This window comes from Stegostoma tigrinum, chromosome 10 (assembly GCF_030684315.1).
Source record: "Stegostoma tigrinum isolate sSteTig4 chromosome 10, sSteTig4.hap1, whole genome shotgun sequence".
Taxonomy (NCBI): domain Eukaryota; kingdom Metazoa; phylum Chordata; class Chondrichthyes; order Orectolobiformes; family Stegostomatidae; genus Stegostoma; species Stegostoma tigrinum.
Genome location: NC_081363.1, coordinates 86098352 through 86122909, shown reverse-complemented (window position 1 = coordinate 86122909; position 24558 = coordinate 86098352). Strand labels below are relative to the sequence as shown.

At 44.9% G+C, this 24558-nt stretch overlaps 1 protein-coding gene across 2 annotated transcripts in view; it reads left to right on the top strand.

The window, feature by feature from the left end:
* Positions 1 to 23372, top strand: part of galnt16 (UDP-N-acetyl-alpha-D-galactosamine:polypeptide N-acetylgalactosaminyltransferase 16) — a 100706-nt gene extending 77334 nt beyond the window's left edge. Inside the window, exons 11-15 of one of the 2 annotated variants that reach the window (XM_048537110.2) lie at positions 4820 to 4912; positions 5460 to 5543; positions 7210 to 7354; positions 8585 to 8701; positions 16628 to 23372. In XM_048537110.2, coding sequence (XP_048393067.1) covers positions 4820 to 4912; positions 5460 to 5543; positions 7210 to 7354; positions 8585 to 8701; positions 16628 to 16765 — 577 coding nt within the window. In that variant the 3' untranslated portion in view covers positions 16766 to 23372. The remainder of the gene's footprint in view (positions 1 to 4819; positions 4913 to 5459; positions 5544 to 7209; positions 7355 to 8584; positions 8702 to 16627) is intronic. The other variant, XM_048537111.2, reaches the window with a different exon arrangement.
* Positions 23373 to 24558: the final 1186 nt, after the last annotated feature.

Genomic DNA, 24558 nt, shown 5'->3' with positions numbered 1-24558 from the left:
GAAAAGACTATGGCAGAAACAGCGCTGTTGACCCTGTTTTTAAAAAACAATCTTCCTCACTCACATCAGGGGGCTAGTGCCAAAACTGAGAGAGCTGTCTCACAGACTCAGCAAGCAACAGCCTGACAATCATACTCACAGAATCATATCTTTCAGACAATGTCCTACAGACAACCATCACCATCCCTGGATGCATCCTGTCCTCCCAACAGGACAGACCCAGCAGAGGGGTAGCACAGAGGTATACAGTCGGGAAGGAGTTACCCTGGGAGTCCTCAATGTTGACTCCAAACCCCATGAAGTCTCATTGCTTCAGGTTGAACATGGGCAAGGAAACCTCCTGCATTTACCACGTAAAGTCCTCCCTCAGCTGATGCATCAGTACTCCTCCATGTTGAACAACACTTGGAGGAAGTACTGAAGTTGGCAAACTATACTCTGTGTGGGGGATCTCAATATCCACCACAAGAGTGGCTCGGCAGCAGCGCTACTGATTGGGTTGGTTGGGTCCTAAAGGAGCAAACCAGTAGACCGGATCTGCAGTAACCGGTGAGGAAACCAACAAGAGGGAGAAACATGCTGGCTGGCAGATAGTAAGGTAGTAAGGCAGATAGTCAGACTTACTGACACTCTGAGAACTGACTCTGAATGAAGCAACGCTAGAGTCATTGGTAAATAAATAAAGGGCAGCCCCTGTGGAGTTGTTCAGTCTCTTGCTGGGCCTCCATTGTGACGGAGGGGAGAGACAGTGTGGCACTGTATAGTGTGAGTGAACTTATGAATTGGGAGCATCGGTACGCCATTCAGCCCCTCCAACCTGCCCTGCAATTCAATAAGATTGTAGCTGAGCTGATCAGTCTATATTCCTTGCCGCCCCCACCAACCATTCACTTCTTGTTTACCAAGCATCTGCCTCGCTTGGCCTTCACAAAACGTCAAGGACTTTGCTTCCACCACCTTTTCAGAAAGAGTTCCAATTGGAATGCTCTGCCCCATCCTTGCTAGAAACAGGCCCAGCTTTCTTTGACGGATGTGGGTGGTGGCAGCATTTTCTCCCCTCCCTGAATTGACTGTTAACTGGGCTGTTTCAGAGGACAGCTCTGAGTCAGCCACATCGCTGTGGGTCTGAAGTGACACATAGGCCAAACTAGGAAAGGATAGCAGATTTCCTCCCCTGTATGATGTCAGTAAACCAGGACCGTTTTTCACAAGGATTGATGATAGTTTCTTGGGCACCACCACTGAGATTAGGTTTAAAAGAACTAGGAGCAGCAGGAGGCCATTCAGCCCCTCAAGCCTGCCATGGCATTCAACAAGATTGTGGCTGATTGCCAACTCCTCTATCCTGCTCCTCATAGCCCTCACCTCCTTAATATTTACAAAATCTAACTACCCCTTCTATAAAATACTTCACTGACCCGGGCTTCACAAAAGTCTGGGATAGAGATTTCCAGACTGGGAGAAGAAATTTCTTCCCATCTCAGTTTTAACAGGTGTCTCCTTATTCTCTAACCACGTCTTTTAGTTTTGAGACTCCTTCACAGGTGGAAACATTGTCTCGACATCTACCTGTCAGGCCCCTTCAAAAATGTGGATGTTTCAATCTGGTATTGTCTCATTCTTCTAAACGATAATAAATAAAGGCTTAATCTTTTTAGTTTTCTTGTTAAGTCAACCCCTTCATCCCAGGAATGAGCCTAGTGAATCTCTTTTGAACCAATTGCAGTATATCCTTTCTTAAATACAGGGATTAAAACTACACAGTATTCCAAGTGCACCCTCACTAACTCTCGAGACAGTGGTAACAGGACTTCCCTGTTTTTAAACTCCAAACCCCTAGGAATGGTCAAAATTCATTTGTCTTTTTAATTCCTTGCTGCATCTGCATGCTAAAGTTTTTATGTTTTATGCACAAGAACACCCAAATCTCTCTGCGCTACACTTTCTTGGAGTCTCTGCCTGTAAGTAATAATCTGCCATTTGATACTTGTGTCCAAAGTGCATGACCATACTTTGCTACTTTAAACTCCACCTTCCATGTCCTTTTCCACTCACTCAACCGGTTTATAACACCTTACAGATTCGTTATGTCCCCATCACAACATGCTCTCCCATCTATTTTTGTATCATCAGTAAATTTGGATATATAACACTCAGCCCAGTACTCCAGGTCATTAGTACAAATAGTAAATAATTGGGGTCCCTTAGACTGATCATTGTGGCACTCCGCCAGTTACATCTTTCAAACCTGAAAAAGACCCATTAATCCTGACACTCCATCTTCTGTAATTTAATGAATCCTCAATCCATGTTAATACAGTGCCCCCAGTACTGAGAGTTCCAATCTTTGCAATAGTCTTTTATGTAGCACCTTATTGAATGTCTTCTGGAAATCTAAATATAGTCCCATTAGATTGTCAAATACTTTGTCCTCTGTGATGGAGGTTGTTACATGGTCTTTCCTCGTGTGAGCACTTTACTTATCTGATGTGTTTTTTTATCTATAGTATTCTCCATATGATACTGATGCAAAATATTGGTTTAATTTATCTGCCAATTCCCTGTTCCCATTAATAATTCTTCAGGTGCATCCTACAAGGGTCCCACACTTACTTTTACTACTCTGTTTTTTTTGTATATCTTAGGAGCTCTTGATGTTCATTTTTATATTTCTTACTGGTTCACTTTCATAATTAATTTTCTCCCTTTTTTGGCTTTTAGTCATCAATTGCTGCTTCCTAAACAGAAATCCCAGTTCTCTGGCTTACATCTCTCCACTTTGCGTGCCTTAGTTTTTGATTGGATACTCTCCTGATCACCTTTATAAACTACGAGAAGTCCATCCTTCTCGTTCAGTCCTTCCTTTTACTGAAATACATTTTTGCCGAACATTGTGAAACATCAGCTTAAATTCCTGACACTGCTCATCCACTGACTTTCTCCTTAGTCGTTTAAATGGGCTGGGAAAATAGACTTTTTTTTTTCGTCCTTCTGTAGTTATCTTTATTTAATTTGAGGACACTGGTTTGAGACCTGCTTTGTTCGCCTTCAAACTAAGTTTGAAATTCTACCATATCGCCCAGGGAATCCTTAACTACTCTAACCCATGAATCTTAGCCTTACCACTCCTTATTTCCACCTAACCTGATTCCACTTTCATGATATGATGTTCCACACTCTATCATCAGAGCTACCCCACCACAGTTTTGCCTATTCTTGTGAGAATACGGCTCCTTTCGAGGGACAGTCATCGCAGTGGAAGAGAGTCAGTCAGATGAGACAATCCTCTACTACTCATTAACAGAGAAATAAAAAAAGTAAAACTAGAAAAACGTGAAAGCATTGAAGAGTGCACAGGAGTGGTTCCAGGAATGGGACACTTCAATGATGAGGATAGATCACTGGGTCTGTCTCCTTGGAGGGAAGAATGAATTAGAATTAGAATCCCTACAGTGTGGAAACAGGCCCTTCGGCCCAACAAGTCCACACTGAACCTCAGTGCATCCCATTCCCCATATAACCCACCTAAGCTACACATTCTGAACACTATGGGCAATTTAGCATGGCCAATCCACCTAACCTGCACATCTTTGGACTGTGGGAAGAAACCGGAGCACGTGGAGGAAACCTATGCAGACACGGGGAGAATGTGCAAACTCCACACAGACAGAAACCCAAGGCTGGAATCAAACCTGGGTCCCTCGTGCTGTGAGGCAACAGTGCTTGCTACCGTGCCGCCCCAAAAGCCGGAAGGAGATTTGACCGAGATTTTCAAAATCATGAGCAGGCTGGATAAAATAAAAGGCAGAAACTGTTTGTAAAAAGGAACAAGAGGGAGAAGGCATAGATTTAATGTAGAACCGAAGAACTGCAGATGCTGTAATTCAGGACCAAAAACAAAGTTGCTGGAGAAGCTCAGCAGGTCTGGCAGCATCTGTGAAGGGTCTACTGACCCTTCCTCAGATTTAAAGTGTGATGTGCAAAAGAAGCAAGAGTGAATTGAAAAAGAAAATCTTCTCATGCAGCGAGTACTTGCGGTGCAGAATGCACTGCCTGGAAATGTGGTGGAGGCAGGTTCAATGGAGGCATTCAAGAGGGTACTGGATGGTTACTTGGATCGAAATGGTGTACTGTAATGTAGGAGATTGGCTGTAGACAATGAAGCTTGTTTGACTAGCTCGTGCAGGCACGATGGGCCCAAAGGCTGCGTTCTGTGCTGTTACACTTCTGAAATTATGGGGAATAAATGCACTGGATGTACTGTCGTTCCCATCTTTAGGTCTACAAGATGGGTCTTATACAGATCTCAGGGCAGTATCTGGGATCTACGTATGGCCACCTCAGTCAGGCCCAGGAGCTGCCCTGTGGGGTGCTCCTCTATCTGTCCAGTTCCCCTCTGCACTGATTGGGGCAAAGGCAGCAGCATGAGACTGAAGCACGACCAGAAATCAAGCAAGCGGTCCACCTAAACAATGCAAGAGGGTTACAGTGCCCCACTTCCGGAATCTCGGGCACAGGTTTCTACTGTGGTCTGTTGGGGAGGGTGAGAAGAAACAGAAGGATGTGGAGTGAGCCAACCATGACTCTGATGGTCTTGTCATTCAAGAAAAATGAGGGAAATGATTGATTTGGTAAGATTTAGCTTAGGCTGTTTGTCATCACTAATCAGATGATAGTGTGTTTTGTGACCAAGCTTGTGTTAGAATAGAATCAAACCCAGGTCCCTGGCACTATGAGGTAGCAGTGGTAACCACTGAGCCACCATGTTGCTCCTGTGTTGTATTTGAAGTTGTGATATGGTGGGTTTTTGTTTTTGAAGGAATACCAAACGTACAGTGGAAGTGTGGATGGATGACTATAAACAGTACTACTACGAAGCCAGGCCGTCTGCTGTGGGAAGGCACTATGGAAAGTAAGTTGATGATATCTCCAGGTATTTCTTTTCCACTTATGCCTCCTGTTCCAATAGAGCACCAGGTGATGTCTCAAAGAATTTTCCATCTGATGAGTTCCTCCAAAGTGGAGAGAACTTAATTCCCTGGCAATTTCACATTCTGCCAAGCTCAGTAGTAAGATGATTGGGATTTCTTAATGGCACTATGGCCTGGGCACACAAGATGGAACACACTTCCTCAAAGATGCAAAGGGGCTTTAAAGTCCATACTTCACCTCTGAGGCAGCAGCGCAGCATTCCCTCAGCACTTCACTATCAGCCTGGATTGTGAACTTGGGCGTCTGAATTGGGATTTGAACCTCGAATTGGAGGGTAGAGTTGTACCCCCATTGTATCAAAGTACAAGGGCCTTGTGAATTTCTGTCCAGCCTCCTCCCATGAGTGCAAGTAAAACCTGGCCATCTGTGATCAGAAACATAGCCTGGATTCTCAACGGTTACAGTCCCTTTTGATTCAACTGTGACCCTCAACTTGAAGATCCTGAACTTGGCACTGTCTGTTTCAGTGTTGCAGATCGAGTTCAGCTGCGGAAGAAGCTACAGTGCAAATCTTTCCAGTGGTACCTACAAAATGTCTACTCTGAGCTCAGGTAGGATTCCCTCCGTGTGTCTGGGAGGGTTCTGTTTCTGAGAACTCTGCTGAATGATGAAATTCGTGAGGGTGGAGCTCATTTACAATACAGGTTAAAAATCACAGATATGCAAGTTTGCCCACAGATGTTCAATTTTGTTGCTATTTATTTTTTGATGCAAATGGGCAAATTTGTGAATGCCTGGATAAGGAGAATTCACTGTGTTTGCCTCTCGTCCTCTGTTCATCGATGAGGTTTACAATTCTCAACCATCCTTCCCATGTAACAGTAACAATATGGACTCAAGATGAATCATAGAATTCCTCCAGTGCAAATACAGGTCATTTGGTCTATTGAGTCCGCAACAACCGTCCAAACACTGTGTTTACCTCTCGTCCTCTGTTCATCGATGAGGTTTACAATTCTCAACCATCCTTCCCATGTAACAGTAACAATATGGACTCAAGATGAATCATAGAATTCCTCCAGTGCAAATACAGGTTATTTGGTCTATTGAGTCCGCAACAACCGTCCAAACACTGTGTTTACCTCTCGTCCTCTGTTCATCGATGAGGTTTACAATTCTCAACCATCCTTCCCATGTAACAGTAACAATATGGACTCAAGATGAATCATAGAATTCCTCCAGTGCAAATACAGGTCATTTGGTCTATTGAGTCCGCAACAACCGTCCAAAGAGCAAGCCACCCAGACCGTACCCCCCCATTATTTCCCATGGCCAATCCACCTAACTTGCCCATCTTTGGACTGTGCGAGGAAACTGGTGCACTCACTCGGTCATGGGGGGAGTCCTTCAGACTCTACACAGATGGTTGCCTAAGGCTGGAATCGAACCCAGGTCCCCGGTGCTGCGAGACAGTAGTGCTAACCTCTGAGCCACCTTGGAGCACCACCAACAGACCACATCACTTGATGCCATTAGTCCCCAGAACAATATTGATTTCTGACTTGAACCTGTTCAATGACTGAGTCTGCATAGCCCTCTGGGGTGGAAAATTCCAAATACTCACCAACCTCTGGGTGAAGAAGCACCTTCACATTCCAGTCCTAAATAGCCTACCTCTTATCCTAAGATTATGCCTGGGGAAATATCCATATCGCTCAGTCACACTCCGTAAGAACTTATTATGAGGTCAGCCCTCATTCATCTTAGCTCTAGAGAGTACAGATCCCGTCTCCTCAAACAGTCACGTGGATTAATCTGGTGGACTTCTAATGCGCTTCTTCTAAGGCAAGTAGATCCTTCCTTAGATAAGAGGACCAAAACTATACCGAGTAATCCAGGTTGGTCTCACGAAGGCTCTATACAACTGTACTCCTGTTCTGAAATCCCCTTATGATGAAGACAAATGTAACACTTGCCTTCCTACTTGCTTGATGCATCTGAATGCTAACTTCCAGTGACTCAGGAACAAGGACGACTAAGCATTCAGTCCTTCCATGTCCAATGCTTTTGTAGTACTATCTACAAAGATGCACTGCAGAAATTTACCAGGGCTCCTTAGATAGTCCACCTTCTCCAGGTCAGGGCACCAAATGTTGGCCTAGCCAGTTACTCAGGAATGAAATTTAAATAATGTATTTCATCGACTGATTTCTATTCGGTTTGTCGTGACCGAGTGTGTCACTTTATCTGGTCTTCACATCTTTATTTTTACTGTAGAATTCCAGAAAAGCAGACATCTGAAACAGTTGTGCTGAGACAGAGGGGAAAGTGTATGCAATCTCAGGCCCCTTACAAGACAGATGATTTCATCATTGGCCTGGGGCAGTGCACAGAGACCATAAGCAGCATCCCCTACAACCAGGTGAGAGGCAAAAACCAGTGGCCTTGTTTCCTCAAGAACAGCTTGTGTTTGTGCAATGTCTTTAATGTATAAAACTGCACAGGGTCCTACACAGGATTGTTATCTAACCTGATTCGACACTACACCAAATAAGGCACTTTTACAACAGGTAACTTTTAAAAAAGAAAAAAGAGGCAGTTTTGGAAGGGAATTCCAGAGCTTAAGGTTTCAGCCGCTGAAGGGACCAATGGTGGAGAGTTTAAAAATCTGGGATGCTGGAATTGGAGAAGCACGGACAGTTTTGGAAGGTAGCAGGGCCAGAGGAGACTACTCGGATAGGGAGAGGTGAGGTAATGAGGGAGTAGTAGACTTGTAAAATAGAGGGGTTACTGGAGCAGGAACTAATACACAGCACAAGGCGATGGGTGAATGGCACTTGGTTTCCTGAGGAGCAACGTGTTAATGAGAAATTGTAAGGGAGTTAAGAATTAGATCTTGGGGGCAGAAAGGGCAACCACTGTAGGTCACACATTTATTATCTATCTTAGCAAGTGTAAATGTATTGGAAGGAGGTTAGAGGAAGTTTACTCGACTAATACCTGGAATGAATGGGTTGTCTTATGATAATGAGCTGCTCGAGCTAGGCTTGTTTCCACAGGGGTTTAGAGGAGTGAGGGGTGACTTGATGGATCCTGAATGGTCTTAAGATGAATGGTAAAGAACGTTTCCTCTTGTGGATCAGGCCAGAAGTAGTTTTAATGTGATCTGCCCTATTGGAACAGAGGTGACAACGTTATGTTGTGAGACTAAAGGCTGAGGTAGGTAGATTCTTGTTTGGCAGGGGAATGAATGGTTACCAGAAGTATGTGGAATTCGATGCACAGACAAATCAATTCTGATCTTGTTGTATAGCAGAGGGGGATCCAGGGGCTGAATGGTCTACTTGTGATCCTGCTTTGTTCACTACTTTCAGAATGAAACCAGATGACAGCAGTGTCACAATGTTGAATGACGGTGGAGAAGTGTTGGAGGAGGATGGTCTGGTCAACATTGTGATAGGTGATATTGAGAACGACAAGGCGGGAGAGTTTACCTTTGTCCCACTCAAAATGGGATAATATTTGTGATTTACAGGGGAACATAATCACACCGATGTGGAGTGATTTTTTTTGTTAATATTTTCCAGTTTGCTTCCATCCTCTCTCTGATGAAACTGACCACTGTGATTTTTGGGTGTTCGATGATTTGCAGGAATGGGTGTTTTCCGGAGCATTGATCAAGCAGCAGGACAAGTGCATGGCGATTACAAACTTCTCCATAGCTTCCCAAGTTATACTCGAACCATGTAATCAGGAGGATGGCAGACAGGTGAGAATTTGGCAATGTGTATCTGCAGAGTTTCTGGTAATCAGGGTTTGAGGCTGGGATTTCAGTCCCATTAAAAGGAAATCTTGAACCTCCTACATCAACCTTCCTGTGCTTCCTAGTGTTTATGACCCATCAAGTACTATGGAAGCGTCGTTACTGTTGAAATAGGGAAACTTACAGTAGCTAAGGCTGTGTTTGTGAGATTTTGTTGCATGTAACATGATTAATGACCATCCTGTGAATGATAAGTGCATGATAATCAATCACTCATCAGAGATGGATTAACTCTATGCATTAGTTTAGCTAACACAGTAAAACACGGTACAAGTTATGAAGCAGACATTGCAGCAAACCAGTGATAATGGGAACTGCAGATGTTGGAGAATCCAAGATAATAAAGTGTGAAGCTGGATGAACACAGCAGGCCAAGCAGCATCTCAGGAGCACAAAAGCTGACGTTTCGGGCCTAGACCCTTCATCAGCTGATTTGTGTGTGCATAGCTCACAGACACAAAGCAGCTGAGCAGTCAGGCAGAGTCACAACATTGTATACATACAGCACATGAAGTCTTTTAAAGGTGAGCTCCCTTTAAAGGCAAAGTACACATATAACAATGAGCAGATAATCTGTATTTTGGTTGGTTGATTGAAAGATAAGTACAGACCAAACCGCAAGAGAGAACTGGCCTCTATTTCGCCGAGTTGAACTGAGAGGGAAGATGAGGCTTTAGTTCAAGATGGCATCTCTGACATAGCAGCACCCTCTCAGTACTGCACCTTTGTGTTCAAATCTCCAGAATTAATGACACGAACCCGCAATTTTTGTCTCAGTCACACCTTCCACTCAACAGTCCCGAGATTGCTACTTCTGATATTCACGGAGCACGCCAGTATTGAGTGAGGCTTAGTTCAACAGCGAGTGCTGCACAGTGGAAGTGGACCCTCCAAAAGAAATCTTGGAAAGTAGGAGAACTCATTTTAAAAAAAAGAGAATCCAGAGTTGCCATTAATTGGTTTGCATATATGTTTGCTGTTTTATAAAAACATAGAACAGCTTATTCCCCGTAATATCAGTGATATTTCCTCCTAGAACATTCAAATTATTTACAGAAACCACGTGGCAGGAGCTCCAAGCATTCACCAGTGGCTTATATTTAGAATAAAACATCCCATGACAAATCAGCAGGAGACGTACTTAAAGACTACAGTTCACAATGGAAAATGGTTACTTAGCGGCGATACTAAACTGTAAATATCAGTAGGGTTCACTGCATATTCTACCTCCAGAAGACCCCTGCGGTGTTTCTTTCAGGCTTCCCAACACAGCTGCCAGCTTGCCTCCAGCACATATGGAACTGAACTAACTCCACAAAGGCTGGTATCCCATCACCAAGTCACCCTTTATTTACACCTGAAGAGTCTTTGAGACTGATCCAGCTTCATTGGAGCCAGTTCTCAGTGTGAGCAGGACCTCTGGCACTCCTGTTCTTATCTGTCAGCCAGGATTCTCTGATTAACAGTCCCAAGCAGGGAACTCATATACTATGACAACAAAGTGTGGAGCTGGATGAACACAGCAGGCCGAGCAGCATCTCAGGACCACAAAAGCTGACGTTTCGGGCCTAGACCCTTCATCAGAGAGGGGTAGGAAATGGAGGTGAGGCTTGAGGTGGGAGGAATGGATAGGTGAGTTGAAGAACAGGTAAGGGAGGCGGGGACAAGCTGGGCTGGTTTTGGGATGCAGTGGGAGGAGGGGACAAGCTGGGCTGGTTTTGGGATGCAGTGGGGGAAGGGGAGATCTTGAAGCTTGTGAAGTCCACATTGATACCATTGGGCTGCAGGGTTCCCAAGCAGACCATGAGTTGCTGTTCCTGCAACCTTCGGGTGGCATCCTTGTGGCACTGCAGGAGGCCCATGATGGACATGTCGTCTAAGGAATGGGAGGGGGAGTTAAAATGGTTCGCGACTGGAGGTGCAGTTGTTTATTGCAAACCGAGCGGAGGTGTTCTGCAAAACGGTCCCCAAGCCTCCGCTTGGCTTCCCCAATGTAGAGGGAGCCACACGGGGTACAGTGGTTACAGTATACCACATTGGCAGATGTGCAGGTGAACATCTGCTTAATATGGAAAGTCATCTTGGGGCCTGGGATGGGGGTGAGGGAGGAGGTGTGGGGGCAACTGTAGCACTTCCTGCGGTTGCAGGGGAAGGTGCCGGCTGTGGTGGGGTTGGAGGGGAGTGTGGAGCGGACAAGGGAGTCGTGGAGAGAGTGGTCTCTCCGGAAGGCAGACAAGGATGGGCATGGAAAAATCTCTTGGGTGGTGGGGTCAGATTGTAGATGGCGGAAGTGTCGGAGGATGATGCGTTGTATCCGGAGGTTGATGGGGTGGTATGTGAGAACGAGGGGGATCCTCTGGGGGCGGTTGTGGCAGGGGCGGGGTGTGAGGGATGTGTTGCGGGAAATGTGGAAGACACGGTCAAGGGCATTCTCGACCATGCGGGGTGAAAGTTGCGATCCTTGAAGAACGTGGACATCTGGGATGTGCGGGAGTGGAATGCCTCATCCTGGGAGCAGATGCGGCGGAGGAGGAGGAATTGGGATTAGGAGATGGAATTTTTGCAGGAGGGAGTGTGGGAGGAGGTGTATACTAGGTAGCTGTGAGAGTTGGTGGGCTTGAAATGGGCATCAGTTTCTAGCTGGTTACCTGAGAAGGAGACTGAAAGGTCCAGGAAGCTGAGGGTTGTGTTGGAGATGGCCCAGGTGAACTTGAGGTTGGGGTGGTAGGTGTTGGTGAAGTGGATGAACTGTTCGAGCTCCTCTGGGGAGCAAGAGGCAGCGCCGATACAGTCATCAATGTAACGGAGGAAGAGGTGGGGTTTGGGGCCTGTATAGGTGCGGAAGAGGGACTGTTCCACGTAACCTACAAAGAGGCAGGTAGCTTGGGCCCATGTGGGTACCCATGGCCACCCCCTTTGTCTGTAGGAAGTGGGAGGAATCGAAAGAGAAGTTGTTGAGGTTGAGGACGAGTTCAGCTAGTCGGATGACGATGTCAGTGGAGGGGGACTGGTCGGGCCTGTGGGACAGGAAGTAGCGGAGGGCCTTGAGGCCATCTGCATGAGGAATACAGGTGTATAGGGACTGGACGTCCATGGTGAAAATGAGGTGTTGGGCACCAGGGAATTGGAAGTTCTGGAGGAGGTGGAGGGCGTGGGTGGTGTCACGGATGTAGGTGGGGAGTTCCTGGATTAAGGGGAGAAAATGGAGTCTAGATAGGTGGAGGTGAGTTCGGTGGGGCAGGAACAGGCTGAGACAATAGGTCGACCAGGGCAGGCGGGTTTGTGGATTTTGGGAAGGAGATAGAAACGGGCTCTGCGGGGTTGGGGAACGATAAGGTTGGAGGCTGTGGATGGGAGGTCCCCCGAGGTGATGAGGTCATGGATGGTATTGGAGATGATGGTTTGGGAGAACAGCAACTCATACTCCGCTTGGGAACCCTGCAGCCCAATGGTATCAATGTGGACTTCACAAGCTTCAAAATCCCCTCTTCCCCCACTGCATCCCAAAACCAACCCAGCTTGTCCCCGCTTCCCTAACCTGTTCTTCCTCTCACCTATCCGCATCTCGATTTCCTACCTACTAACCTCATCCCGCCTCCTTGACTTGTCCGTCTTCCCTGGACTGCCCTAACCCCTCCCTACCTCCCCACCTATCCTGTCCTCTCCACCTATCTTCTTTTCTCTCCATCTTCGGTCTGCCTCCCCCTCTCTCCCTATTTATTCCAGTTCCCTCTCCCCATCCCCCACTCTGATGAAGGGTCTAGGCTCGAAACGTCAGCTTTTGTGCTCCTGAGATGCTGCTTGGCCTGCTATGTTCATCCAGCTCCACACTTTGTTATCTTGGATTCTCCAGCATCTGCAGTCCCATTATCTCAAATACTATGACGTTCACTTGGCAATCTTATTATAATCACCAGAGGAACACAGCAAGGTCGATTCTTGCTCAGCATTTCCCCCACCTCTCACAATCCCACTGTGACCCATTCACTCTCAGGGCGTGAATGCCAACTATCAGCAACTTTATCCTCTCAGCCAAGCAGCAGTCACAAAGCCCATCAAAACAGAGGCAGCCACAAGCCGGCCCCTTTAAATTACACAGCATGAGGCTATGCAACAGAATTTAAAGGGCCACATGTTTGAACAGTTTGGCTGTGCACTTCCTCCCACTGCCAGAAAAAGCATTTAAGGAAGTATAGCTGACAAGGCTGGCATTTGTAAGCCAACCCTTGAAGTGCTTGGTGATACTGACCACTTCAGAACACATCAGTTGACACAGTGGTTTAGTGGTTAGTACTGCAGCCTCACAGTACCAGGGATCCGGGTTCAATTCCACCCTCAGGCTACTGTCTGTGTGGAGTTGGCATGTTCTCCTTGTGTCTGCAGGGTTTCCTCTGCGTGCTCCAGTTTCCTCTCACAATCCAAAGATATGCAGGCTAGGTGGATTGGCTGTGCTAAATTGCCCATAGTACTCAGGGATGTGTAGATTAGAGGGGTTACACAGGGATGGGTCTGGGTGGGATGCTCCAAGGGTTAGTGCGGACTTGTTGGCCCAAAGACTCTGCTTCCACACTACAGGGATTCTATGATTAAAGGTAGTCACAAGTGTTGGTGTGGAAATGGAGTCACTTACAAACACCGGCACATCTCCTGCCTTAAGGGACGAGAATCAGTTTTTCTAAACATTGACAATCTAGCAGCCTCACTGTCAACATTTTGACCCTAGACTTTTTTTTGTTATTCCAGATTATTCAAAACTAAATTTAAAATGGCAGATTGCTGTGATCAAATTTGAATATATTCTGTGGATTAATAGTCCACTATATAATTTCGCTATTACACAGAAGAGTGGCTCACTTTTTGACAATGCTGCATTTGTATGGGATGGAAGGGGAGATACAAACACTGAATGTTGCACTCCGTGTTCTTACAAACCAGTGATTGCCCTGTTGACATTCATAATAGAAACAGAAAGAGGCCATCCAGCCTTGAGTGTGTTCTGCCATACACTGGGAACATAGCTGGTCTATATTTCAAAGGCTTCAGCCTACCATGCTTTAATATTCCACAAAATACTATTGATGTCAGATTTAAAATGCTTAAATAAGATAGAGCCCACTGTTTGGGATGGGGAAGACAGTGATGCAGCGTTAATGTCACTGAACTAGCTGCTGGCCCAAGACCCCTGTAATTAAATTTAAATCCAATGGGTAGTTAATCTGGAGTTAAAAATGTTAGTTGTGAAACCCCATCTGGTTCACTAATGTCCGAATTCAGAAATTTCTAAAGAAGGGTCCAGACCTGAAACGTCAGCCTTCTTGCTCCTCTGATGCTGCTTGGCCTGCTGTGTTCATCCAGCTCTACACCTTGTTACCTAACATTCTCATTAAGTGTGAAGGTTTGTATATTATTCATAAAAAATCATAGAGCATGGAAACAGACCCTTTGGTCCAAATTGTCCATGCCAACAAGATTTCCTGAACTAAACAAGTCCCATTTGGTTGTGATAATGGGAACTGCAGATGCTGGAGAATCCAAGATAACAAAGTGTGGAGCTGGATGAACACAGCAGGCCAAGCAGCATCTCAGGAGCACAAAAGCTGACGTTTCGGGCCTAGACCCTTCATCAGAGAGGGTTTGGTTGTGTTTCGTTCATATTCAAGGAGCTAGGGAGCAGGTGTGGAGCTAGAACAAGCAGAGTTGTTATCTCTGGTTTGTTACCCGTGCCACGTGCTAGCAAGGTGAGGAATAGGGAGAGACAACAGTTGAACATGTGCCTACAGGGATGGTGCAGGAGGGAGGGATTCAGATACCTGAATAATTGGGGCTCATTCTGGGATAGGTGGGACCTCTACAAATGGGATGGTCTACACCTGAACCAGAGGGGTATCAATATCTGGGGGGGGGGGGGGGGAATTTGCTCATGCTCTTCGGGAGGGTTTAAACTAATTCAGCAGAGGGGGGTAGGAACCTGAATTGTAGCTCCAGCGAACAGGAGGTTGAGAGTTTAATAAGGTTTCAAGGTTGCAGGAGTGTACCAGCAGGCAGGAAGGTGGTTTGAATTATGTCTACTTAAACACTAGGAGCATCCAGAATAAGGATTGCAGCATGGGTTGGTACCTGGGACTTCAATGTTGTGGCCATTTCAGAGACATGGATAGAGCTGGGACAGGAATGGTTGCTGCAGGTTGCGGGGTCTAGATGTTTCAGTAAGATCAGGGAAGGTGGTAAAAAGAGGAGGAGGTGTGGCATTGTTAGTCAAGGACAGTATTACGGCGGCAGAAAGGACGTTTGATGAGGACTCGTCTACTGAAGTATTATGGGCTGAGGTTAGAAACAGGAAAGGACAGGTCACCCTGTTGGGTGTTTTCTGTAGGCCTCCGAGAAGTTCCAGAGATGTAGAGGAAAGGATTACAAAGATGATTCTGGATAGGAGCAAAAGTAACAGGGTAGTTGTTATGGGGGCTTTAACTTTCCAAATATTGACTGGAGACACTGGTTGGAATACTTCAGATGGTCAGTTTTTGTCCAATGTGTGCAGGAGGGTTTCCTGACACAGAATGTAGATAGGCCAACAAGAGGTGAGGCAACATTGAATTTGGTACTGGGTAATGAACTAGGCCAGGTGTTAGAATTGGAGGTAGGTGAGCACTTCAGTGATAGTGACCCCACAATATGTTTACCTTAGCGATGGAAAGGGATAGGTATATACCACAGGGCAAGAGTTATAGCTGAGGGAAAATCAATTATGAGGCAAGATTTAGAATGCATAGGATGGGGAAGGAAACTGCAGAGGCTGGGCACAATTGAAATGTGGAGCTTGTTCAAGGAACAGCTACTGCGTGTCCTTGATAAGTGTGTACCTATCGGGCAGGAAGGAAGTGGTTGACCGAGGGAACCGTGGTTTACTAAACAAGTTGAATCTCTTGTCAAGAGGAAGAAGGAGGCTTACGTAAAGATTGGGCGTGAAGGCTCAGTTAGGGTGCTTGAGAGTTACAAGTTAGCCAGGAAGGACCTAAAGAGAGAGCCAAGAAGAGCCAGGAGGGTGCTTGAGAAGTCTTTGGCAGGTAGGATCAAGGAAAACCCTAAAGCTTTCTATAGGTATGTCAGGAATAAATGAATGGCTAGAGTAAGATTACGGCCAGTCAAGGACAGTAGTGGGAAGTTGTGCGTGGAGTCCGAAGAGATAGGTGAGGTGCTAAATGAATATTTTTCGTCAGCATTCACACAGGAAAAAGACAATGTTGTCGAGGAGAATATTGAGATACAGGCTATTAGACTAGGCTGGATTAAGGCTCATAAGGAAGAGGTGTTAGCAATTCTGGAAAGTGTGAAAATAGATTAGTCCCCTGGGCCAAATGGGATTTATCCTAGGACTCTCAGGGAAGTTAGGGATGAGATTGCAGAGCCTTTGGTTTTGATCTTTATGTTGTCATTGACTACAGGAATAGTCCCAGAATACTCGAGGATAGCAAATGTTGTCCCCTTGTTCAAGAAGGGGAGTAGAGACAACCCTGGTAATTATAGGCCAGTGAGCCTTACTTCAGTTGTGGGTAAAGTGTTGGAGAGGATTATAAGAGAGGATTTATAATCATCTAGAAAGGAATAATTTGATTAGGGATAGTCAACACAGTTTTGTGAAGGGTTGTGCCTCACAACCTTATTGAATTCTTTGAGAAGGTGACTAAACAGGTGGATGAGGGTAAAACGGTTGATGTGGTGTATATGGATTTCAGTAAAGCGTTTGACAAGGTTACGCCAACCGAGAGTGAGAAACTTCGCATTGTGAAATGTGACCACAGTCCATCTTGATGTCATGTAAGGCACTGCATGAACACATAGCACGTGTAACCATGTCTCTGTTGCTCATTTCAGAAATGGAAGCTGAAGGGGTTGGCCATCCAACAGCTGATAACTGGCGCCTGCCTGGACAGCGAATCTGAGAGGGTGGGGACCACCACCTGTCACCCTGAGCTTGGCAGTCAGCAGTGGGAGAGGCTGCAGGTCACGTGACACTACACACCAACCCCACCCCCCCTCCATTCACCCCATAAGGATGTCAGAGACATGGGCATGGGGTGGGATTCAAATGTATGTAAATATAGTCTCCCTTGCCCCATCCCCACTCCCACCACCGGACAGAGGTAACGTGAAGAAATCATCAGAGAGCTGCACAGTTGCTGGCTAAAGACAACTGAGAAGGAACAATTGGACCAGAAACTCAACATGACTCAGTAGAGATGCTGCTGGAGCTATCCAAAGGCACAATCTTGCAAAAACAGATGACATCCCACCTTTTTCTCCAAGACCAAGCTCTTTTTCGCTTCATTCCCATAACAGTTCTCCTGTCAGTTGATTAGCAGATGTACCCTTCATTGACTTGGCTTCCCTTTAGAGCTGGGCTCAGGTAGAGATTGCCCAGTTGCTTTACTGATCACATGACTTACTGCCACCAACAGCTCAGACCCAGGACTCCCACCATTGGTCCCCCCCTCACTGATGGTGCCCCACCTCCCCACACTGATTGGACAGCAAACAGATTCTTCACAAGATTGGCAGTCAGGAATAGTCCAGTCAAGTGGCCATCTCTCACCCTCAAAGCTCAACTCCAGTATGAAACTGTAAATAATACGATAACCGTCTTTTTAAATGCCTGTGTAATTTGTAGAAATATGGAAAAGTGTAGATGTGGCCAAACGTCAGTGTCAGTCGTAAAACGGGCTGTCCAGTGTGTATCACTGTTTATCTAGCTTGGTCCATAGCTCTGTAGATGACTGCACTTTAACTTTGTGACCATCTTCTCAAGGGACGAAGGATTTTGCTGTACCACCCGTTTAGGCAGTGACCCTTAGGCTCCAGTCATTCTGAGGGTGAAACTAAAGTTATTCTTTAATGTTCTTCCAATTTTTTGCTAATGGATTTAAATTTATGCCCACATCAACCCTGGTTGTTGACTTCTCTGAAAAGGAACATAGGTCCTCCTTCCCAATTGATCCAGACCTCTTAATTCTATGCACTCACTTAAATGTCTCCTCAGCTTCTCCTCCTCCAAATGACGAAAGCTAAGTTCTGGCCAGTCTTTCGTCAAACTGTTTCCGTCAATATTAAATCAACTGGTGAATCTCTACATTCATGTTAGTCAGATCACTCTTTCCCATATGTTGTGAGCAGAACTCTACACAGTAACCAAGTTACAGTATAAATAGTGTTTTATTATGGTTGGTCTATATCCTCCCTGTTTCCAAATTCCAGGCCTGAACGATTAAAAGGAAGCATTCCTTGTGCATATGGAACATAATGTGGGGAAATGTGAGGTTATACATTTTGGTAGGAAGAATAGAGGAACAGAATATTCAAATGGAAAACATTTGCAGAAAGCTACAGTACAGACAGATTTGGGAATCCTTGTCCATGAATCTGTCAATGCTAGCACCCAAGTTCAGCTGGTAATAGGGAAGGCAAATGGACTGCTGGCCTTTATTTCAAAGAGAGTGAAGTATGAAAGTAGGATTTGCTGAAACTAGACAAGGCATTAGTCAGACCCCAGCTGGAATATTGTGAACAGTTTTGGATTGACGATAATCAGAGCAGCCATGATCTCATTGAATTGCAAGGCAGACTGAATGTGTCTGAATGGTGTACTTCTGCTCCCACATCTTATGGTCTTACCTTATCATTTTGTACTGCTAGTGTTGGGAGCGGGGGGTGCGCAGTTGTGTAGGCAGACAATCCAAGTTCCTCTGGTCCTTTACGTGTCTTGGAGTCTTGCCATTTGTTATGCATTGCTCTGCCTTGTTTGGCTTCTCCAAATACATTATAAAACATAGAACACTACAGCGCAGTACAGGCCCTTCAGCTCTTGATGTTGCGCCGACCTGTGAAACTAAACTGAAGCCCATCCAACCTACAGTATTCCATTATTATCCATATGTTTATCCAATGACCATTTAAATGCCCTTGAAGTTGTGTGACAGTTCACTACATTGAATTTTATTTTTGCTCTTTTCTGCTGACCTGACCAGCACAGCAGAAAATACCAAACATCCACTGCCTCTCCCCGCTCCCCCCAATGCCACCTGACCCCAGGACTCCTCTTGATGACCACCTTTTGGTTTTCAGAGGCTACAACATTCTCACTGTCTCCAGTCATTTCATAATATTCTTTCAATATTCATGTTCACATATAGCTTTTTGGACTCATGCAGGAACATCAATATCCTCAATAATTGTCAACCCCATTAAATTGAAAGCCACTACACGATGGAAAAACATTTATGCTTGTGGTCTTGTGCCAGGAAATCAATTAGCAATGAAAGGTTTTTGTTTCAAAATAACTGACCCATACTTCTATCGTGTATCCCCTTACTCCCCCTGTGACTATACTGTACTCAGCCTCTCCCTGTGGGAGCAAGTTCCACACACTTGGCCACTCTCTGGGTGAAAACGTTTCTCCCGAGTCACATTCTCTGAATATTCTCCCCAATCTCTGGGTGAAGATGCTTCTCCTGAGTTCCCTGTTGATTTCTTGGTGATTGTCTTATTTTTGACTTGCTGCCCCCTTACCCCACCGCCATAGTCACTGTATCTAAAATTATTAAATGTTTTCATTGAGCAAAGATCTTTAAACTGTTTTCCCTCAGCCACATCTTTAAAACAAATTAAAGCTCCAGTCTGTTTGTGCCTAAAGTGTACAATTAGAATCAGAATCCCTACAGTGTGCAAACAGGACCTTCGGCCCAACAAGTCCACACTGAACCTCAGAGCATCCCACCCAGACCCATCCCCTATAACCCACCTAATCCACACCTCCCTGAACACTATGGGAAATTTTGCATGGCCAATCTACCTACCCTACACATCTTTGGACTGTGAGAGGAAACTGAAGACCCGGAGGAAACCCACGTGGATGTGGGGAGAATGTGCAAACTCCACATAGGGAGTCACCCGAGGCTGGAATCGAACCTGGGTGTGAGGCAGCAGTGCTAACCACTGTGCCGCTCATTTTTGTCCACGTCCTCTCGAGTGAGTTTACTCCCTGCACCGTACAGTGTGACAGCTTCAAAAAGCCTTTCCACTTTTCAAGCATATCCTTCCATAGAAATCCTACCCCCATTCCCCATTCAAACTCAGAGCTGTCTTACTGACATTCTGAACACAATGGTTTGCTAAATTGAGTCTAGCACTGGCCCCCTCTCAATGGGTTGCATCATACTTGTCAAAAACACAATCTTCCTGAACACCTCTGAAGAATTCCACGCCTCATGTTCATTCTTTTCACATTGATTCTATCCCAGTTCCGTAGTGTAGCAGAAATTTCTGTTGCTTTTTTGTTTCCCAACTTATTCCCAAGCTAAACTAGTTACAGCTGTCTGTGCTTGGCCTATGTCCCTCCAACCCTTTCCTATTCATGAACTTATCCAAATGTCTTTTAAACATTATAACTGCATCTCCATCTACCACTTCCTCTGGAAGTTCATTCTGTGCTTTGTGTAAAAAAAAAATTGCTCCTCATGCCTTTTAAATGATTGTCCTCTCAGCTTAAAAATATGACTCCCATTTTGAACTACCCCACCCTGGGGAAAAGACCTTTGCTATTCACCTTATCTATGCCACTCATGCTTGTATAAACCTGAATAAGGTCATCACTCAGCCTCCTAAGCTCCAAGTGAAATAAGTCCCAGTCTTTTCAGTCTATTTTTATATCTCTCACCCTCCATTCCGAGCAACATCCTGAATTTCCCTTCAGATTTACTCTTCTATCCACCTCCGAGTGTACTGGGATCTATCATATGCTCCCTGCCAGGCGAATGCTTAATTGACAGTCCCTGTATGGGCTGTATGGTCTCATTTGATGATCCTTACACCTATTCTTCCCCACAGCTGTGGTTCTTTCTCACAACACCTTTTTTTGTATCCCCTATCTATCCCAACTCTCAACCCTGTCACCAAGATTGTCAATTGCTCATCCTTCGGTCATGACAAAACCACACTTGCAAGTGCCTACCTGTGGCCCTCAGCCTCATCTGCTTACTCACTTGACTCTTTATTTTGGAATACACACCACTAATCTTCAAATGGCTTTTATTAACTGTCCATTTTGTAGCCTTTGCCTCCCCTTCCTCTGACCAGCTAGTCCTGCGGCAGCACTAGCAATCACCCCCAGCAAAGCTATCTATTGAGAGTGAATCTATCCACCTGTTCAAGGAGGAGTTATATCTATTTTTTGGAGCTAGAGAAGTCAAAGAGTATGGGGAAGAAAGTGGGAACAGGGGATTGAGTTGGACAATCAGCCATGATCACGTTGAATGGCAGAGCAGGTTCGAAGGGCTGAATGGCCTACTCCTGTTAGTATTCTGTGTTTCTCTGTTGGAATGTATAGCCCTCCCTCCTGCCACATCTCTCCAACCACCTATTTAGCAGTTCTATCCTTCTCAATGGTGTGTGACATTGGGAGTAATCTACAGAGAAGAACTTTGGAGGACCCTGCTTTCTAATTTATTTCTTGACTTGTTAAAAGTTTGTCTTCAGAGCCTCATCCCTTTTGCCACCTCTTAGCATTGGGAGCAATGGCTGCTCACACAGCATAGTGGCATCCTTGAGCGCACACTAGGGAGGAAATTCACACATTTTGACACTGGAAGTGGGCACAGAAAATGCTGGAAATACTCAGCACATCAGACAGTAAACGTGGGGGAGAGGACTTAATAAAACTTCTTTTTAAAGGCAAATAAAATCATTAGAAGTAAGACCAGGAGAAAGCCCTTGAGCTTATGCCGTTCAATACATTTGTGGCTAACCGTACTGCCTATCCCCATAACCACTGACTTCCTTAAATCGTTCTGTCTCAGCCTTGAATATAGCCAGTGGCCCAGTCTCCTTTGTTCTCTGGGGAGGTCAAACACTGACAACTAACAAGATGGGAGTAGGCCAGTCAGCCCTCCAAGCCTGCTCCACTATTTAGTAAGAGAGTGACCAATCTCTTTGTGTTTTGAATTCCATTTTTCCTATTATACCCCTGATAAATTAACTCTGTTTCTCCTGCCAAAGGTGCTTCCTGACCTGTTGGGTATTTTCAACAAGTTTCTGTTTTTAATTCGTGGCTTCAATTTTTGTTTTGTGACACTGTCCATGAGCATAATTTTCATACCTTGGGCATTCTGGGGTAGTAACCATAATGAGAGGGTGAAGAAGTGGAGTTCTAGGTAAAGGCAGTACAAAACCCCTTCAGCACTGGTGTTTACACAGTACTAGTTAGTTGGTTCCTGTGAACAATAGACATGCCTGTGATTGTTTTTGGTAAATTTGAAACTGAACAGGGGTGAGATCATGGCTGGACTTGAGAACATTTTTGAAAATCAATTGAGAAACTTCCACAATTTGTACCATCCCAGCAGTAAGCAGAAACCTAGAGTCTGGGTCACCAAGTATCAGATTAGTTAAAATTAACAATCCTTAAAAAATCCCCATGCAATTCAGGCAGTCAAAACCACCACAAAACGGGGTCTTCGTTTATTTTTCCAAAGATAAATGGACTTTTATTTTTCTGTTTGTACTTCAGAGGACCTGTAGCTCATTCAGCTGGACGGTCCAACTTGTCACAGTAATTTAAATACTATTTCCAACTTGCTTATAATGAAATAGGTGGGGTGGGGGAATGGAGCATAAAAACATTAAAGGATTCCAAAACAGTTAATCACTTTTGCCAACTAAATAAGATTTATTCCTTGTCACATGGAACAGCTGTCCCGTGAACCTCCCTGTTTGAGTAACTAAAACTTACTTCTAAACAATAGCACCTAGGGACAGGCAATAAAATGCTGGCCTGCCAGCGATGGCCACGTCCCACAAGTGAGTAAAAATAAAACACTTCCTTGAGTTTGCAGAATCACATAGCATGGAAGGCCATTCAGTCCTTTGATAGTATTATCTATTTCTGGCTCCATTGCTCTTAACACATAGGTCATGCATTCCTCCAGTTCCCTTTCGAAAATTATCATTAAATCTGCTTTCACTGCCCTTTCAAATAGACACCAGCATTTTAGGTCACTTCTATGTGTCTGTCAGGCTGAGAGTGTGGAAGTGGTTAATCACCTTGTTAATATTATTTAGTGCTGCCCTGAATTAAGTTTGAAACAAGAGCATTGGAGAAGCTTTGAATAGATAGCTTCAAGAAGAAATTTTACTATTAATTTTTCTCCCCCTGAGTGCTATCTCTTACCTTTTACTGATTGAGACAGATTTTGTTCAGTAAGTTTCCATCTAACAGGCAAAGTAATAATTCAAAATCAGACCAGGAGCGGTACAGTTTAATTCCCCCTGCTAAGGTTAAAGGAATTTCTACAGCAGCTCTGAAACTTCCCTCAAGCTTCCTTCCTGGCAGTGTGAGCAAGTAGCAGCACCAGGTTCAGTTTGCAGTGTTGTAGGAGAACTCCATCATCGTCCGTATGGGTCACCTTGGCTGGGTGAATGTTGATGAACTCCCAACTTCACAATATTCTGGGTGTACCTACACCAGAGATACTGCAGCTGCTGAAGCACCAACCTTCTTGAGAGTAACTAGGGATTGGTAATAAATGTTGACATTACCAATGATGCCCATGTACTAAGAATGAATAAAGAAATAAAGGAAGATGTGTGTGTGACTATTTCACATGTTTATTTATGTTATGTTTTGTGTAAATGTATTGGATATTGATCTTTCCAAAAAGCACTTTTTATTTTTACCCAAGCAAGAGTCTTTCTAAGCTTCCCTTCCAGGCTGATGTCTATAACATTGAAATAGTGCTGTTTGCCACAATTACAGATTTAGAACTTATCCATGTTTTGAATGTACAGGAATATGCATACAACCTTCTTTCAATGTGAAAATCTGCATTTGTATATCTCCCCTTAGACAACCTTGGGAGATCCCAATGTTCACTGGTCCCAGTATAGGGTTTCTGCTGAGGCACTCTGTAGAGACACAAGTGAATGGTGGAACTCAATGAATAGGGACCTTTGCTTAACTATTCTACTTGCACAACCATCAAACAGGTACACTGTTTACAAACTAGGTGAGGGAAAAAAGAGAAACATTATTCTATCGCGCCCCCCCAACCAATTTATTGCAAATGGTTTCTGTATAATATGACACTAAAACGGAAATTGCTGGCAAAACTCAGGAGGTCTGGCAGCATCTGTGAAGAGAGAAAAAGAGAGCTAATGTTTCGTGTGTAGCGACCCTTCTTCAAAGGAGCTGGGGAAGGGAAATATTTATGCTGTGATAGCAAGGCGGTAGGGGAAGGGTGTGAGATGAATAGGTGGAGACAGTGCCAGAGAATGAGAGAAAAAAGGGATTGCTGATAAACTGGGAAAGAAGCAAATGCTGAATTGGCGGTAATGTAAAGCATGAATAGTTGAAAATGTATTAGCTGTGCTCGGATCAACATGTAAGGAACAGACCTGGGGGTTTAGAGGAGAGTAATGAGCATGGAGGATGTGTTTAACAATGTTGAGCCCTGAGGGCTGGAAGGTACTGAGGTGGAAGATGAGATGTTGTTCTTCCAGCTTCGGCTGAGCTTCACTGGAACACTGCAGCAACAGATGTTGGCCAGGGAACATGGTGGGATGTTGAAGTGACAGGCAACTGGAAGTTCAGGGCCATTTTTACAGACAGAACATTAGTGTTCTGCAAAGAGGATGCCCAGTCTGCATTCATCTCCCTAGTGTAGAGGAGATCAAATTGTGAGCAGTGAATACAGTAGACCAGCTTGAGTGCAGCACAGGTAAATCACTGCTTCACCCGGCAAATGTGTTTGGGGCATTGG